General features: G+C 43.7%; 1 protein-coding gene across 4 annotated transcripts in view; it reads right to left on the bottom strand.

The window, feature by feature from the left end:
* Window positions 1–10,841, bottom strand: part of LOC119406843 (copine-8) — a 34,857-nt gene extending 24,016 nt beyond the window's left edge. For all 4 annotated transcript variants that reach the window (XM_049419658.1, XM_049419657.1, XM_037673585.2 and 1 more), the window contains exons 1-7: window positions 10,620–10,841; window positions 6,609–6,696; window positions 6,447–6,550; window positions 5,768–5,807; window positions 3,458–3,534; window positions 2,352–2,383; window positions 2,251–2,279 (exon numbers count right to left, since the gene is read on the bottom strand). In XM_049419658.1, the coding sequence (XP_049275615.1) occupies window positions 2,251–2,279; window positions 2,352–2,383; window positions 3,458–3,534; window positions 5,768–5,807; window positions 6,447–6,550; window positions 6,609–6,696; window positions 10,620–10,699 (450 nt within the window). In that variant the 5' untranslated portion in view covers window positions 10,700–10,841. The remainder of the gene's footprint in view (window positions 1–2,250; window positions 2,280–2,351; window positions 2,384–3,457; window positions 3,535–5,767; window positions 5,808–6,446; window positions 6,551–6,608; window positions 6,697–10,619) is intronic.
* Window positions 10,842–17,732: the final 6,891 nt, after the last annotated feature.

Genomic DNA, 17,732 nt, shown 5'->3' with positions numbered 1-17,732 from the left:
TTCCTCTGTATGCAAGGACATTCCACACGAAGGGACGGACACAGCAAATGTTTAGAATATATTTTAATTCACTTCCAAAGTGTACCTAAATGCCCATTCTCCCGATCGAAACCCATCGCTAGCGCGCCAACTCTGACGTAGATCTATCGGAGGGGCAACGAAAGTTGTAGTGACGTCACACCATATCTGCTGTAGTGACGTGAGTGACCTCCGCCACCTCCGCAACGTACGTACCGGCTGTAGTGAACTAGAATATATTCTAGTTCACTATAGTACCGGTAAAGCATCGGTTGCTACATCGCTCGCCGAGTTTCGATCGCTTCCTGGCTAAGTGCGTCACAGCCTTGTGTGGTCACGTGACCAAGCCTCCTACACTTCTACGTCACTGCCCAACCTCGGCGGCCAGAAAGCGAAACCGAAAGTTGTCCACATCAAAAGGCGATATTAAATTATTTAGCGAGAATACATGAATGTTGGTTCGTGCATCATGCTTCCTGGAGCTATAGGAAACGCTTACAGCAAAGAACGCGCAAGCCACAAATTTGGTGGCACCACCCCTTTAAAGAGCTGTCATGTTAAGCAGCCAAACAAATCCCAATATGTTGCTTAGGAATGAAACTAATATACCTTGAGCAAGAAAGTTTGTAACTTGTGATACAAACAGGTATTTTGTAGAGCTGTGCGAATAGAAAAATTTTGGGTGCAAAGCGAATTCGCATAATAAAGATTGAGTGCGAATCGAATCGAATAACTTTCTAATATTTCTCAAACATTTTTCGAATAATTCGAAGTGAAATTACAGTAAAGGTTGCAGAAAATCCTTAAGTATGTTCTTGTGAGATAGCAACATGAAAGTGTTTCTTTTCGCTAGGTTGATGAAGCGCTGGTGGGGCCATATTTCATAGTTGTCTTTCTTATCAAGAAGGAGGCAATGTAGAGGCCGAATTGTATTTGGTGCAACCAAAGTGTTGCCGATAACACTTTACACGTGATAGGCAGAGATGCCATTTCCTCAGCCTCTCCTCCTCTTTCAACTTCTGTGGAAGCCCAACTGATGTGGCGGACAAGGGTGTGCTCCCTTCAAGTCCGGAGTTCCAAATCTGCCTCGTAGACGTCGATATATAAGAACATCTGAAATTTTGGATGCTAAAAAGCTTCGGCGTCCGATTTATCGGACTTCCTGCCCAAATTTCAGGTCCAAAACAGCATTAATTGAGCCCCCAACTCTGCCACATCTTTCATCTCCATATTGGAACCAGCGTTTTCTTGAGTTAATACATTTGCGACCGTAGCGGAGCTTGAAAGGCAGCTTTGCCGCAATACGGGGATGTGATGAGGTGAAGCATATTGAAAATCTAGGGACCACTTCCAAACGGACGTTGACTGTCTCATGGCTAAGTTCGACCGTAACGGAGCTTGAAAGGCAGCTTTGCCGCAATACGGGGATGTGAGGAGGTGAAGCATATTGAAAATCTAGGGACCACTTCCAATCGGACGTTGACTGTCTCTTGCCCAAGTTCGACCGAAACGGAGCTTGAAAGGCGGCTTTGCCGCAATACGGGGGTGTGATAAGGTGAAGCATATTGAAAATCTAGGGACCACTTTCAATCGGACTTTGTCTCTTGGCTAAATTCGACCGTAACGGAGCTTGAAAGGCAGCTTTGCCGCAATACGAGAGTGTAATGAGGCGAAGCATATTAAAATTTTGAAGGGGTCACTTTCAACCGGACGTTGACTGCATTTGTCTTTGGGAAGTTCGAATAGTTCGAATAGTAAAATTTCAGTGAGAATCGAATCGAATAGCAAACACTATTCGAAAAATATTCGAAATTTCTAATATTCGCACACCCCTAGTATTTTGTCAGAATTAAACGAAGTTGGTTGCAGTTAAGAAACTTTCAAGTAAACACATTTCTACATAGGTCTTTGCTGCTTCATTATATAGATATATAATAGAAAATTTGCAAATGTATCGAAGTATCTTAAGATACAATTGGGAAGTATCGTATCGGATACAATTATTCCGGACGTATCTTGCATTTTTATCTCAAATACTCCTTGCCCGAGTATCTTGTATCGTATCGCGATACAATTTTAATGTATCTTTGCCCAGCCCTGTCCACTACTTTCATGCCTATAATCTACGCTATGTGTTTTGTGCACTATTCCTTAAGATTCACTTACATTCAATGCATTAGGATCTTGCTGATAGCTCGTGTCAATAAAATAAAGTTAAGCCCATGTGCTTACCTTGCAGTCAAGTACCTCTTCAACAGTCACTGAAATAACCAAAAGACACGAGCCATTTAGTGGTCACATTACTCTGCTCTTCCCAAGGGGTCTAGACTCACGTAAGATGCTGCCACAGTCTCCAGAAAGTCCTCTGGAAAGAGACAAGGGATAGCTTACTACTTCAACCAAGATAGCCGTTGCTCAATCTAACTGAACAGATCCTTGAACTGCCTACAGAAGAGCGCTGACATACGCTGGTTAACATGCGAAGCAAATAGAAACAGCATTTCGCTGGGCTCAATTAAGAAATTGCGTCAAAATACAAGTGCCACTTGGTTAGAAGTGTGTGCTACATTCAAGGAGTACTGACACGATTTTGAGGCATTGCAAAAAAAGAACGTTTGTCATTTCGTTGGCATGCAGATTCAACTCTCTCCACACACGGGAGCCAGGGAACCCATATATAAAATATTTCACTTTGATCTTAAAGCCGCCCATCATCTAAACGCCAGCCCCACTGCAATTACATTACAATGATAACGACGCAGTTTGATGGGCTTGCCAACTATGCATTCCGCACACAGCCAAAACCACTGTCACTGAACGATAACTGACTCATTGTTGTTTATGTGCACCACATGCAACTGACAACAGTCAACAGAGCCACTTCCAGTGCATCGCGATCTGCTGTCCCCACGACTTAGACGTACTTCAGACTGCGACGACATGTGAGCACAAAACTGTTCCCTCAATATTGAAACCAAAAATGGCTTTTTAAAGCAGAGGTATTCAAACTATATTCAATGTGTTTGGAGGCACCACGATACTCTTTTTAGGTTCCTTGACGCAACCGCTTTTATCTAGGGCAACAATACGAAAATTCCTAAAGTTCATGCTGGTACTCCTCACCCATGATCACAAGCCCAATTTTGGCAGTTATGCACCCTGGCCTGAATGCGCAACCCTCGCAAGCTTCACACGGGTGTCCACACATGGACCAATGTAGAAGGACAATTCCATTTTCATTTCTATTTTGCTTCATAAAGTCTTTCACAAAATTCAATCCCAGTACATGATTAATATTACATTTCGACACTTAACTTTCTTTACGCCATGCATTGTTTATCAGCGTAACTGTTATGTATCTGTTGCCCCATATCTCATAGTCTGTCTTGTGAGAATTACTGCACAAGTCAAGCACACAGAGTGATGTGAGCTCACTTACGTCAGCTGCAGCTTGACCTGCCTTCCCTGGTAGGCAACCAGTTCACCCAGTGTGGAGGTAACCTGACCGAGGAAATCCTGCAGCATACAAGCAACTTAAGTGGCAAACTTCATCTGGTCATGCCACAACAGCTATCGACCACCCTTAATCTCTCCCAGCCGATAGTAATGTCACAACCTATTGGTTTTGGCCTACTGAGTATGAACAGGATTTAAGAAGTGTCAGATTCTGACTCTACACCAAGGTGTCCAACAGAAACCTGGAATGCAACATTGGCTGCATGAAGCTCTTAGGGAGGCCTTTACCATAAAAGAAAAAGAAACAACCACCGTGAGGCCTCTCCCAGTGATCTCCAATGCAAGCAGATTCCATCTGCCATCCCTTCCCAGTTTTATTACTCCACCTAACTCGCTGCCATCCTTAGCTGCATTTCCCATCCATGGGTATCCATTCCGCTGCTCTAAGTGACTTCTGGCGGTCTGTTCTTTGCATTACGAGGCACGAGGCCAGCCCTGGCCCATTTTATTTCGCTTAGTGTCAGCTTTTCATGTTTGTTCTCTCACCCATTCCGCTGCCTTTCATTTAAAAATAAATAAACAGAATCACACAGCTGCATCTATTGCGGTGCACGAACTAAAGTTGCCCCTGAAATATAGACATGCATTACATGTTCGCAGCTATTTGGATGGCTCATTAGCCTGGTTGTAGTGAGGAAAGGAATAAACTCAACAAGAAAGAAATTGGCCATCTCTCCCAGAGGGTGAAGCAAGGACCAAGGTGAGTGATCTTCAGGGGTTGTTCCAAACACGTGCAGCAGCAACATGCTGGCATGCAATATGTAAACACCGTTACATATTACAAGCTGCTTACACATTGTTAACAGACAAGGAACCTCCCAATGCTAGTGCCACGGGCAACATCGCCAATGGCACATATGCAGGCATCACACCTCAATGGTGCTATAACAACCTGTCAGTGTTATTCAATGCCCACTAGAACGTTAGGTGGCTCAATGTTTACAGCCCATTCCACTCAGGTCACTGCATACGCACAAGCACAGACGTCATTGTGCTTATTTATAGAGGTGAGCACACAGAATGCTCACGCCAGAAACAGAAGCACTATCCCGACTATGCTCTGTCATTTTTGCAGCCAAACACATCTCGGGAAGTTCTCTGGGTGTAGGCTATGCAGGCGTCGTCAAGCAGGACAGCACTAGCGACGCCAACAGCGCTTTCGCGCTTCTGGTGTCCAGGTAATTGGTGTTACCAATGAAAGTACACTTTGCAAGTTGCCATAAGGTACGAGATATCCTGCTATCCAGCTCAAAGGACATCAAGTGAGATAATGCACAGACACAAAGACAGCATTTCCCACTCAATGTCTGTTTTGTTTTATGTATTACAACTAACTTTGCATTTGCTAGTGTGACGTATGCGAGTACCTGTGATAATGACATGTTTTCCTCGAGCCAAAATACTCGGGGAATAAGAAGTTAGAAGCTCAGACTGCATTTTATTAACAATTGACACACTACTGGTCGTAAACCCTAGAGCAAGCATCCTTCCAGCTAACTCAGTGGATGTAGCGCAAGCTCTGTGCTGTGTTCACTCGATTTAGCAAAGTGATGATGATACTTTCATAAAATCAGGAAGTGCATAAAATTAGAAGAATTTTTCGGTCCTTCAAAATATGAAATTGTAGCACAATGACAACTACAGGCTACTACGGCATTTCATTTTCCGCTAGCCCATGCCTGCAAGCGCAGCCTCAGGGAGGTCCAGAGGCTCAATGTCCAGGCGATGCAGGCCACATGAACGCTCCTGACAAACATGAACTTCATAAAATAAGCTATCATTAGAATAAGCGTGACTGTATAGCCTAAACTTGAAAACTTTTCCTGACAAAGAAAAGGTTTCAAGCAAACAATGATGCATCTGCAGCATCAATAGGTATCCTAAAAAGAAAAGCCGATTTCTTGAATGGATTGAAAACAGGAGACGTGCCTTTTAAGTCCTTTGCCGTCTATCATTATTGAACAAACTTCTTTTTTCTAACAATCAGGGCACATATAATTCCAAATAGGTTAGGATTACCAGTGAGTACGTGCATTTGCATAGGAAAGAAGCATAAAATCAAGCTAATCTCATAGCCCGCCAGGGCAGCAAAATTGACAAGTATTACTGACTGAATGCAAAAGTGTCAAGTTTAGTAACGATCATAGGTTTCGATGCTCAGACAAATCATTAAATATAAAACTTGTTTTAGTGCAGCCATTCCAGCACTCCCAATGATTAGTTAGACACTCACGTGATCCTCAAGGTTCACACTCTTGCTGTCAACATCATACCTGCACCAAGAAGACAGAAGTCAAGTCCAACAAGGAGCATCGGCTTCATAGATTCACTTAGGTCATCTTTTTTGTCTATGTTGCATAAAAGGACACTGAAACAATGAAACAGTTTAGACTGACAAATCATTCTTTGGAAACTCTACTGTCCTTCCATTATCATAGGTACATTACCAGAACAAAAAAATGAAGGTCAAAGTTCCATTTTTAAGTTTAGCTCCGAAATGTCTGCCTATGAATGTCAGTGTGACGCCACAGATTTCAAAACGTTATTTTCATATTTTGGCCACACTGGCTTCAGAATTTCCTGAAACTTTGTGCATAAAATCTCTAGTTCCCTCAGACGACAACGTGCCCCATTTTTGACAGTTAAGAACTATGTGCACCTTTGTAAAGGCTGTCAAAATCTGTGACATCGTAGAAAGTTGGCGCCGGAACTTCAAAGTAGCACCTACATTTTCTTTTTGCATATTTTTTTGCTTACCAAGCGTCTTCTCATGGCGTGAGTTATGCTTTTGGTAATGTGAAAGTGCAGTGAAATTTACTAATAAAAGAAAAATCGTTTAACTCATCAGTGTACCTTTTATCACTGTGGTCTAGCAGGCCTAGCTTCACAAGCAAAATAAACTAAGCTCTTACACTTTAAACATGAGGTGTTGACGCTCCTCAAAATAGTAGTCCACCAGAAACTTGTTCACGAAGTCTGGGTCAATCGTGTCACGTATCATTTCTGTTCGGCCAATCTGGAAACAACAGAAGGGTCATTGGCTTCCCACAGTCATCACGGCTGGCCAATCTTACTTCCTGCCACGGGGCAGTCTCGTAGTGCCGTATGAACAGGACACACATGGGGTCAGACTTGGAGAGGAGGTCTTTTTGCTTGAGTTTCCTGCAAGAGAGAAGTTACACACTGGCTACAGTGCGTCCAATTACTCAATGGTGTAGCATTAAAGGGGCCCTGCAACAATTTTTTAACATTGCGAGAAAACGCTGCCAATTGGTAGTCTACGCTACGGTAGTGAGCATGCAGCGAGAAAGTTACAATTACGTTTCTAAGACAGCTAAAAATTGCTTGCTCTTCTCTCGGCAAATTATTTCATCAAGACCTGTCACGATGTAATGGAGAGAAGCCATTGGCTGATTTAAGCATTCTTGTGCAGCACAGTTACCACGGCCGCCACACACTGCACCCTGTAGTGTGCGAGAATTGCACAATGGTGACACTACTGCCCTCATGACCACACTGAAAGTGAGCTGACGCACCCAAAGAAAAAAAGAAAAGAAAGTGCTCAAGGCCATGACATGTTTAGGAATTAGTTTGAAACGCACCAAACACCCAGACAGAGGAATTGGACAGGACAGCGCTTACGGCAAGAAACAAAGTAAAAGATTACACCATCTCCCACTCAAGGGAACCATGAGGGGATGCAAAACAGCCTTGGGGGCACACACCAAGTTTCCGTTACGTTCACTCGGTGTTTCCGTTAGTGTGTGAGGTTTGTATTTAGTTTTTGCGTTATCATTACGTTGTGTTTGTGCGTTGCTTTCCGTTAGCGCCGAGTGAACGAGTGGCACCGACGCTGACGTTACCACTCATATGAACGGGAGCGAAGCGAGAATGACAGAAGCCGACCGTGTGCACGCGCTTATATACACATGAAATGGGGGAGGGAGAGGAGAGAGTGGGTTACAGGCTGTATTTGGCTGCAGCACGGCTGCATCAGGAGAGGACAGAAGGCGACAGAACACCTGCGTAAAGGAGGAGAGTGGGAGAGAGAGTAGGCGCATGCACAGTGGAGCGCGGATGCCACCGCCGGACACAGCCCCGAGCAAAAGCTGCTTCGCATCTAAAAAAGTAAGTGCTGTACTGTCCACTTCCTTTGTCTGCGTTTCAAACTAATTTCTGAACATGAATGTCTACCAACTAGCCCATCTTGCTGCAAGGTCATGACTTTCTTGCCCCTTTGTCATCCCCCCTACGTAGCTTTCAGCGCACTCATCAGGACAAGAATAAGGCACGCGACTGCAACTTCACTAAGGCACGCGACTGCAACTTCACTTGTACTTGACAAATGAAAAAAAGTTTTTCCTGCTATTGATTCGTAAGGAAACAAACTTTCATTGCAAGGTCCTTCCGTGGTTACTTGAAAAAGTGTCTCAGGGTCACTTTAAATTTAACGTTATTGCAGAAGTTTAATGGTGTCAGTTATTATTGTTATTGTGAACAGCATAACAGCAAATCAACAAAACTCTGTCTGCATTGTGAAGAGGCGCTAACCACCTCAACGCTTTCACAAAAGAAATTCTCGAGGAAAAGCATCAACGGTAAGTGCCCCAAGCATATAAACCCACTTGCACATCGGGCAAGGCATTCCATTCTGCCCAACGATGCATGTAGAGGTGGTGTACCTTTGGTACTACAGGCCAATTGTTCGAATCCCACTGATGAACACTGTTAACAATTTTACTTGGTAGGTTTATCTGGTGTGCATAAGCACTGCACTAGCATCTCTTGCACATGAGTGAGTTAGTGACATCACACTGGAAGCTGGATCATCTACTTATCTAGAATCTGTTGTACTAGCCAAAAAAATGATATTCACATTTAATAAGGCACAGACTTTCTCAACATCTAAAAACATTGGTCTGATGGCTTCTGCACTGTGGGTTGGTTATACAAAATGCATTATCGGGGGGCTGCAGATTAATTTTCATTGTAAATTCTGTCCTTTATTGAGCACTCAAATAACAGCACACTTCTCCCCTCAATAATGCAGCAGCAACAGTAATTAGTACTACAAGATTACATAGAACTCCATAGACACGTAATGGCTCCACCATAGTTGGTGGATTTTTAAAAGAAGATATACAGTTAAACCTCGTTATAATGAGACAGGCTATAATGAAATAATGGATATAACGAGCAAATCACAATTCCCCTTGAAAGTCCCCATAGACAATGTGCAACGCGATAACTGTATTTAGCAGTTCAAAACTCCCGCCACGCATCCTCCCGCAAATGTGTGCAAGGCTGGACGGAGCGCCGTGTGCATGCTGCTGCGCCCACTGAGTCATTCCCACCTTCCTCTCACTGCACACGGCCCGCTGTCAATGCACACGGCGGGCCTATCGTTCTGCCCGCTATTTGTTTTGGGTAAGTACAGTGCATAATATTTGCAGTAAATGCCCACTGCAGCTATAATGAAATATTGGTTATAACGAGCAAATTGCAGCACCCCTTGAATTTCATTATGACAAAGTTCAACTGTATTACCCTTCATTAGTTCAACAATATAGCGTGCAATTAAACTCGCAGAACACAAGATCACTATATGAAGTGCCGAAGTGGACGCTCTGTTTGCAATAAAAGTGTTATTGTCATGTATCATAGACTGACAGGTGAAACCAGCTAAACATGTTTTATTAGGTTGCATCAGATAAAATCTGATCAGGCAACAATCAGTTGATCATTCATATGGTGAATAAAGCAAACAAAGTGTCCAAGGTTTAGGTGCTAACACTACCTAGAGATCTTGCAATCACGTCAAAATTAGTAACTGAAATGGGCAAAAAGTCACAGCTAAAGTGATCTCGTGTCACAGAACACAAGCATTCACAAGCGTTCATCAAGTCCAGTCGACTTCAGTAGGACTTCTGTAGCCTTGCAAGTACAAGACTTAAAGCACAGTAAAAGGAGAGATTTAATTGCTAAGATACGCAATATGGGTCAGAAGCTTCAGCTATTTACACAGGAGTCATCGCACATTTCAGCCGAATTGCTGGTGTCTCTAGTTGTTCTTCTAGTTTCCGAACACTGCCACATTTTTCATGAACTCTTTCTCCCATACCTGCTTACTCTAGCACAGCCTCAGAGAGATATGCCTTGAACAAGACCCTTGCTTGACTGAGGTTTTTCATGCAACCTCAGTATGACGTAACAACTCTAGTCCAACACTGATTATGGAAAATTAAAAGATGATCTCTGTCTGAAAGGAACCAAGACATTCCTTTTGCCACCTGTATGAGCTAACCACCACGCAGAACTTCATAAAATTCATAGCAAAGAAGTAGCTGCATGGGACGTACACAGGGTGCCATATGTCTCAGCCAGTATGCAGCACTTTTGGCACGAGGACTTTTCCACTAAACAGTGGCCCTTCTGCCCTTCTGAATAATACAAAGAGCACACAGGACTTAAAGCTTACGGTGCCAACAATGGGCTTACTTAATCAGCACAGCTTTCAGCCACATTAGCATCGACAATCAACATGGGTTTTCCCAAAAACCTCGAAGAAATTGTGTAATCCATTTCTAACTCTGTACAACTGCATCCTAAAGTTTGACAAGGACCTGTGTCAATTGTCATTTATTCCCATATTTTAATACAGAAATGCGCTGCGCCTAGTGCACTGGAACGCGTTAATCTGAAGAAAAGTTTCATTTATGTCTGCCGCATTTACATTACCAGCTAGTCAATCACGGTGCCTGTTAATGTAGTTACGTGCAGTTTTATCGCTTCTTTAAAAATTGCCTGACGCGAGCCCAAAAAGTACCCGCCCTGTAGCGTAGATCGGGAAGAACATGAAAACGCATTGGCTCATACTGACGCACGGCTTCTGCTGAACCCAAACTACGTAAACAAATCAACGCGAGCGGTACACGCGCACACGCACTATGACGTCATCCAGAAACGCAATCTGGCAGCACCGAAAGGCATAAGGCGCGCCCAGCGGTGGCTATGGGAGTTCGCTCGGTAGTGTGACATGCATGCACAACACATCACACCATGCATCACACCATCGACACACCCACCTGCAGGACACGCTTATCTCAACTTTGGTCACAGGTGCGATGGCAACCGCCGGAGTGAACGGCTGAATCGGGTTCGCCATTTCGTTGTATCCCCGACGTCCCCAGAGAAGAACGATAGCAAAGCGCAACTACAACAACCACCGCAACAACCGCCCGAGACCATGCGCAACAGCAGAAATAACACAAACAAGAACCGGGAAAATGCAAACATCTCCTCTAGCCAACTTTAGCCAAGAACAAGCCGCATCTATGTACCTTTCAGCAAAATTAGTAGGAAAACTATTGCTCCTGACCTTCCCAGCGAGCCGACCGACAGCGCGCGCATGTTGGCCCTTTTTTCTGCCGCTAGGGTATTTTGGCGCTACTAGTTATCTAAAACACGAAGCACCGCGTTGCCTCTGTGGTCGTCTGCTCACGCTGAGGCGAAATATCTGCGTGGGCATGCACTCTGTACAGCGAAGAAAAAAAAATGGGCAAAGCTGCGTTGATTGATTAACATCAGCAATATATGTGCACTGCAGTTCCAAGTGACGCGCGTGCCTGAGAAATTGATGAGATAACTCTAGAAAAGCTGAGGCTGTTCTAGTAAATTAACCAAATTATTGTTGTATGACTGGCGAGATAAACTCGCACATTAAACAGTGCTGAATAAAAAATTGCAGTGGCTTAGTTCGGCTATTGCCAGGACTTACGTAGCGTTAGCAAAGGTTCAGCTGATTATTCTTAGCTTTCCAAATTGTCTAGGATTATTAGTAGGGGTGTGCGAATATTCGAGAGTTTCGAATATTCGTCGAATATTACATTCGAAATATTCGTATTCGATTCGAAAATCGTGTATTCGAAAAGTTTCGAATATTCGATAACTTCGAATATTAAAAAAATTCGAATATGCGATTCGATTATCATGCATAAAATAATTCGTCTTCCACATTTCTGCTGCGTTCGTATAGCTAAAAACGTTGCCGAGAGGAGCGATAAACATTGTAAGTACACGGAGGCACGATATCTGCCTGCGACGATCGCCCCAATACGTATGATATATTGCTGGTGCATCTCCAACGTGCAGCGTTGTTGGCGATCATGTAACCGTATATTTTCAATATTATGCGGCCGTAACGTGCCGCACTACCACTCGTTCACTATGCGGGACCACTTCTCAAGAAAGACAGTGACCCATGTGACTGGTGGCGGCATGGAGGAAGGAATTAACTGAGGAGAGGCCCTGACGTCACTCGTTGTGAAGCCGTGGTGAAGCCGGAAGTCGGCCATATTGACTGGGCAAATTCTCCTCTCTTGTTTACATCCGAATGTGAAGCGAAAGGCGCGACTCTCTCTCCGGCTCGAAAAGCACGTGGGCTGCGCGGCGCGCGCGCCGGTGCTATCCGAAACCAACTGAACGGATTTTAACGCGCTGTTCTGCCGCGATACGGCTGACGAAATCTCTCCGTCTGGGTATTGTACTCTTGCACTGCCGCCGTTTACAATAAACTCCGCTAGTTGCACGTTAAGTTTTTTTTTATTTGAACAGTTTCTTGTGAAAATAAAGATGTTATGTCGGACCAGCCAATTCATTGCCGCGCAACGAACCAGGCGCCGAAATTTGTACAGCTTCTTTCAGATCGCTTTTCTTTTACGCTTCTCTTTGGGCTTTATGGAACTTTCGGCCAGGCTGTGAGCTAGGCACGGCGATACAAAAACATGTCTTCTCTGCAATAAACCCGGAGGCCCGTAGTTATGCCACTAAAATCGGCGTCGGTGAAGCATGTATAAGTGTCATTAAAATGTGTTTTGCTCCTTCTGTCTTGAGTTCTAAAATAATTTGGTCACCATCGTTCGAACGGCTTTGTCCGACGCGCATTCAACGAGGTGCACCTGGTGACCTTGTGCAGGTGTGAGTAGACATTTTAACGAGTTTTGCTCTAATACAGACAATACTGCGAAAAGCGAGCATCTTAAGCGAAGCAGAACAGGTAATTTAATACGCACAAGCATGCTGTAACTGTAAAGGAACATGAAAAACAAGATTCAATTACAGTCTTGAATAAGGACCTGCGGGCCGCAAATGCATCGTCCGCTGTCATAATTACCAACACCGCATAACTGTCACTGACCTGCAAGGCATTCATTGAACAGATTCTGGAGCACAGTTGCTATCTTCTATGATGGCTCTTCAGCATGATTTTGCTGGACACTGCAAATCCAAAGTAAGTACGTATACGCGCGCTCGTTCCACGCTTTCTAGTTCAGAATTCTGGTTACAGCCACCACCGGGAGAACACCGCGTAGCTAACAATGCGGCACAAAGAATGGATGCTGTCGTACAACTGCAGCACGCCACGGTTAGGTGCGAGGCCCACGAAAACGCGCACACCGCCGCTGAACCGCCGGACCGATGCCGCACCGCACCACATCAATAACAAAACGCCGCCCGGGCCTGTAGGCACCTTCAGATACCCCAGTCTGGCAAAGCTTTGCCCCATGTACCTCCCTATACCAGCCACTTCTGTTCCAAGCGAGCGTGCCTTTTCAGTGGCAGGGGGTTTGTCTCTGTTAGAAGGGAGCGCCTGCTGCCTGATCATGTGGAGCAACTCATATTTCTTCATGATAACATCTAGTCATTACTTTCATTGTGCCGTGATATTTGATTGTGTTGTGATGTGCATTGCGCTAGCCTGGACATTGTGTTCTGGAGATAGCAGTGTATGTTGTGTTGCCAGTCAGGCTGTTAATGTTTTTTTTTTCAAATAGCTACATGTTAAATAAAATATTGTTACTGTGGAGGCATTTTTCCTTTGATATTCGATATTCGATTCGATATTCGACGGTGGATATTCGTATTCGATTCGTATTCGAAAAATTTGACATTCGCACACCCCTAAAAATAACTAACGCAGTCATGACTAATCGACCAATCTCATATAAAAACGAAAACTTGGAAAAAATATATAGTTTAAAGAAAGGATCCCCACAAGGATCCTCATTAAGCCCACTCTTATGGACAATCATGACGTCGGAAGTGCTTACAAAAAAATATCCAGAGAACACATATGTGCAGGCTTTCGCCGATGACCTAACGATTATAGTTAAAGGAACGTCTAAAAGAAATCTCCAAGAAAAATCAAATGAAACCTTAGACGTTATATACCAATAGGGTAAAGAAAAGAACATTGAATTTAATGCTACAAGAACGGAGTTTATGATATTGAAAGGAAAATATGCAAAAAGTCCCCCATTACTTAAATTAGGAGGTGAAAGAATTAAAATGGTTCACGAAATGAAAATATTGGGTTTGATTATAGATGAAAAGCTGTCCTTTATACCGCATTTAGATTATATCAAAGAAAAAGTAACCGACCTAACAGTCAATTGAAACAAATTCACTGGGAAAGACAGAGGAATCAAAAACAGACAGCTTAGAGAAGTATATATAAGAGGAACAGAAAGAATTATAACTTAGGCAGCACCAGTTTGGTATAGAAACATAACTATCATACTTAAAAGATTAAAATCAATTAAAAGAAAACCGTTATTATCAATAACAAAAGCATACAAAACTGTAGCAAATAATGCATTAAATGTCTTATCTGAATAGAGAAAGAAATAGAACTAAATAACTATAAAAATAACGGAAAATAGTTTATTTGGAAAAATAAGGTGTTCTATTTAAACAATATTACTAAAAAGATTGACAAATGGCAAATGCACCCTACAAACAAGTTAAAATTTAGTTTTAACAAAGAAATACACCAAACAACCGAGTAGAAAATCTATACAGATGGCTCATGCGATGACATTGGAGCGGGATCAGCCTTCGTAGTAATGAAGTCAGGAAGAATAACAGAAGCAAAACAGTTTTCATTGACAAATTACAGTAATAACATCGAAGCGGAAGCAATGGCAATAACAAAGGCCATAGAATATATAACATTTCAACAAAACGAAGGTAGTTATCAAGTGTTAACGGATAGCCTGTCAGTATTGCTAGGCGTAAACAGTCCCGAAAATCTTAACCCTTATATATGTAAAATAAAAGAGTTACTGAAGCAAGCCACACTAAAAAATGAAATAACACTAACATATGTAAAAGGTCACAGTGGCAATATAGGAAATGGTATCGCTGACGAACTTGCAAAGAAAGCAATAAGATATGGAGAAGAAATTAATCTCCCTAATTCGAAGAAATTTATAAATAAAGAATTACAAATAGAATATATAAAAAATGGAACCAATCCTGGGAACAAGATAAAATATTACACAAAAGAGACATCCATAGTTGGTTCCAAAACATTCATCAGATCCCAAATAAATTTATCGCAAATCATGAAATGTCACAAATTTTTACGGGACATGGACGGTTTCCTCATTACCTGTTCAGGTTCAGAATAAGACGCAATAGAACATGCCCTTGTAATTTAGAAGAAATAGATTTAGATCATTATTTTACTAACTGAACTAACGAAAAATTATAGAACACAACAGAAAAACATTGTAAAGTAGGGGTGTGCGAATATTCGAGAGTTTCGAATATTCGTCGAATATTACATTCGAAATATTCGTATTCGATTCGAAAATCGTGTATTCGAAAAGTTTCGAATATTCGATAACTTCGAATATTAAAAAAATTCGAATATGCGATTCGATTATCATGCATAAAATAACTCGTCTTCCACATTTCTGCTGCGTTCGTATAGCTAAAAACGTTGCCGAGAGGAGCGATAAACATTGTAAGTACACGGAGGCACGATATCTGCCTGCGACGATCGCCCCAATACGTATGATATATTGCTGGTGCATCTCCAACGTGCAGCGTTGTTGGCGATCATGTAACCGTATATTTTCAATATTATGCGGCCGTAACGTGCCGCACTACCACTCGTTCACTATGCGGGACCACTTCTCAAGAAAGACAGTGACCCATGTGACTGGTGGCGGCCTGTAGGCACCTTCAGATACCCCAGTCTGGCAAAGCTTTGCCCCATGTACCTCCCTATACCAGCCACTTCTGTTCCAAGCGAGCGTGCCTTTTCAGTGGCAGGGGGTTTGTCTCTGTTAGAAGGGAGCGCCTGCTGCCTGATCATGTGGAGCAACTCATATTTCTTCATGATAACATCTAGTCATTACTTTCATTGTGCCGTGATATTTGATTGTGTTGTGATGTGCATTGCGCTAGCCTGGACATTGTGTTCTGGAGATAGCAGTGTATGTTGTGTTGCCAGTCAGGCTGTTAATGTTTTTTTTTCAAATAGCTACATGTTAAATAAAATATTGTTACTGTGGAGGCATTTTTCCTTTGATATTCGATATTCGATTCGATATTCGACGGTGGATATTCGTATTCGATTCGTATTCGAAAAATTTGACATTCGCACACCCCTAATTATTAGCCTTCTTCTGTTCATTCTTCGTACGCTGAACCGCTAATTGCCAGGCAACTATATACTTCGGGATCCGACGAGATATATCTTCTCGGCTCTTCTGCGATGAGGTCGTGCTTCTGCGCCGTTGAGCAGCAGCATTTGCGCTCTCCTTCTCCATGGCGTTACCCACCTGCAAACGCCAGTCAGAGGCGCTATCAAGCGGCTCCAGCGCAGTGTCAGACGGAGACTGCACAGCGAAGGCGAATACCTGCGCGCGCGCCGGCGCCAGTGTGTATGCCATGGCTACGACGTCACTCCTTTCGAATGCGCAGACCAGCAGCGGCGAGTAGCGCGCGGCATTGGCGGAGTCTGCGCGCGCGCCGGCGCCAGTGTGTCTGCCGCGGCTACGACGCCACTCCTCCCGAACACGCAGACACGCAGACCAGCAGCGGCGAGCCGCGCGCGGCGGTGGCGGAGAGCGCGTGAGATGCCGGCTCCGGTGAGCCAGCTGTGTGACATCACAGATCCTCGCGCATGCGCAGCTCGGGTCATGAGGATCCACGCGAAATCGGCTCCGGCTAGGCAAGTGTAGCTAACGCTACAAAAATTACACCATCTCCCACTCAGGGGAACCATGAGGGGATGCGAAGCAGCATTGGGGGCGCACACCAAGTTTCCGTTACGTTGGTGAACGAGTGAGCGAACGAGTGGCGCGTTGACGTTACAACTCATCTGAACGGGTGCGAAGCGAGAATGACGGAAGCCGACCGTGTGCACGCGCTTATATACACATGAAATGGGGGAGGGAGAGGAGAGAGTGGGTTACAGGCTGTATTTGGCGGCGGCGCGGCTGCATCACGTGGGAGGAGAGGTTGCGCCGCGGCTGCAGCGCGGGGGTGGAGAGGAGAGAAGGCGACCGAACATCTGCGTAAAGGAGGAGAGTGGGAGAGAGTAGGCGCATGCGCAGTGGAGCGCGGACGCCACCGCCACACACATCCTCGAGCAAAAGCTGCTTCGCATCGAACATTTCGTGAATTCATCCGCTTACAATTTGGACCGTTTCTCACTTAGGGCCATCCAATGCAAAAATAATATATATATATATATATATATATATATATATATATATATATATATATATATATATATATATATATATATATTAGGGGTGTGCGAATATTCGAAATTTCGAATATTTTTCGAATAGTGTTTGCTCTTCGATTCGATTCGCACCGTAATTTTACTATTCGAACTTCCCAAAAACAAATACAGTCAACGTCAGATTGAAAGTGACCCCTACAACTTTTTAATATGCTTCACCTCATTACACTCTCGTATTGCAGCAAAGCTGCCTTTCAATCTCCGTTACGGTCGAACTTAGCCAAGAGACAGTAAATGTCAGATTGAAAATGACCCCTACAAATTTTCAATATGCTTCACCTCACTACACTCTCGTATTGCGGCAAAGCTACCTTTCAAGCTCCGTCACGGTCGAACTTTGTTAAGAGACAACGTCCGATTGGAAGTGGTCCCTAGATTTTCAATATGCTTCACCTGATCACACCCCCGTATTGTGACAAAGCTGCCTTTCAAGCTCCGCTACGGTCGCAAATGTACTAACTCAAGAAAACGCTGGTTCCAACATGGAGATGAAAGATGTGGCAGAGGTTGGGGCTCAATTAATGCTGTTTTGGACCTGAAATTCGGGCAGGAAGTCCGAAAAGTCGGACGCCGAAGCTTTTTAGCATCCAAAATT

This window comes from Rhipicephalus sanguineus, chromosome 10, assembly GCF_013339695.2.
Source record: "Rhipicephalus sanguineus isolate Rsan-2018 chromosome 10, BIME_Rsan_1.4, whole genome shotgun sequence".
Taxonomy (NCBI): domain Eukaryota; kingdom Metazoa; phylum Arthropoda; class Arachnida; order Ixodida; family Ixodidae; genus Rhipicephalus; species Rhipicephalus sanguineus.
The sequence above is the reverse complement of the archived record's forward strand: the minus strand, read 5'-3'. Positions and strand labels throughout refer to the sequence as shown.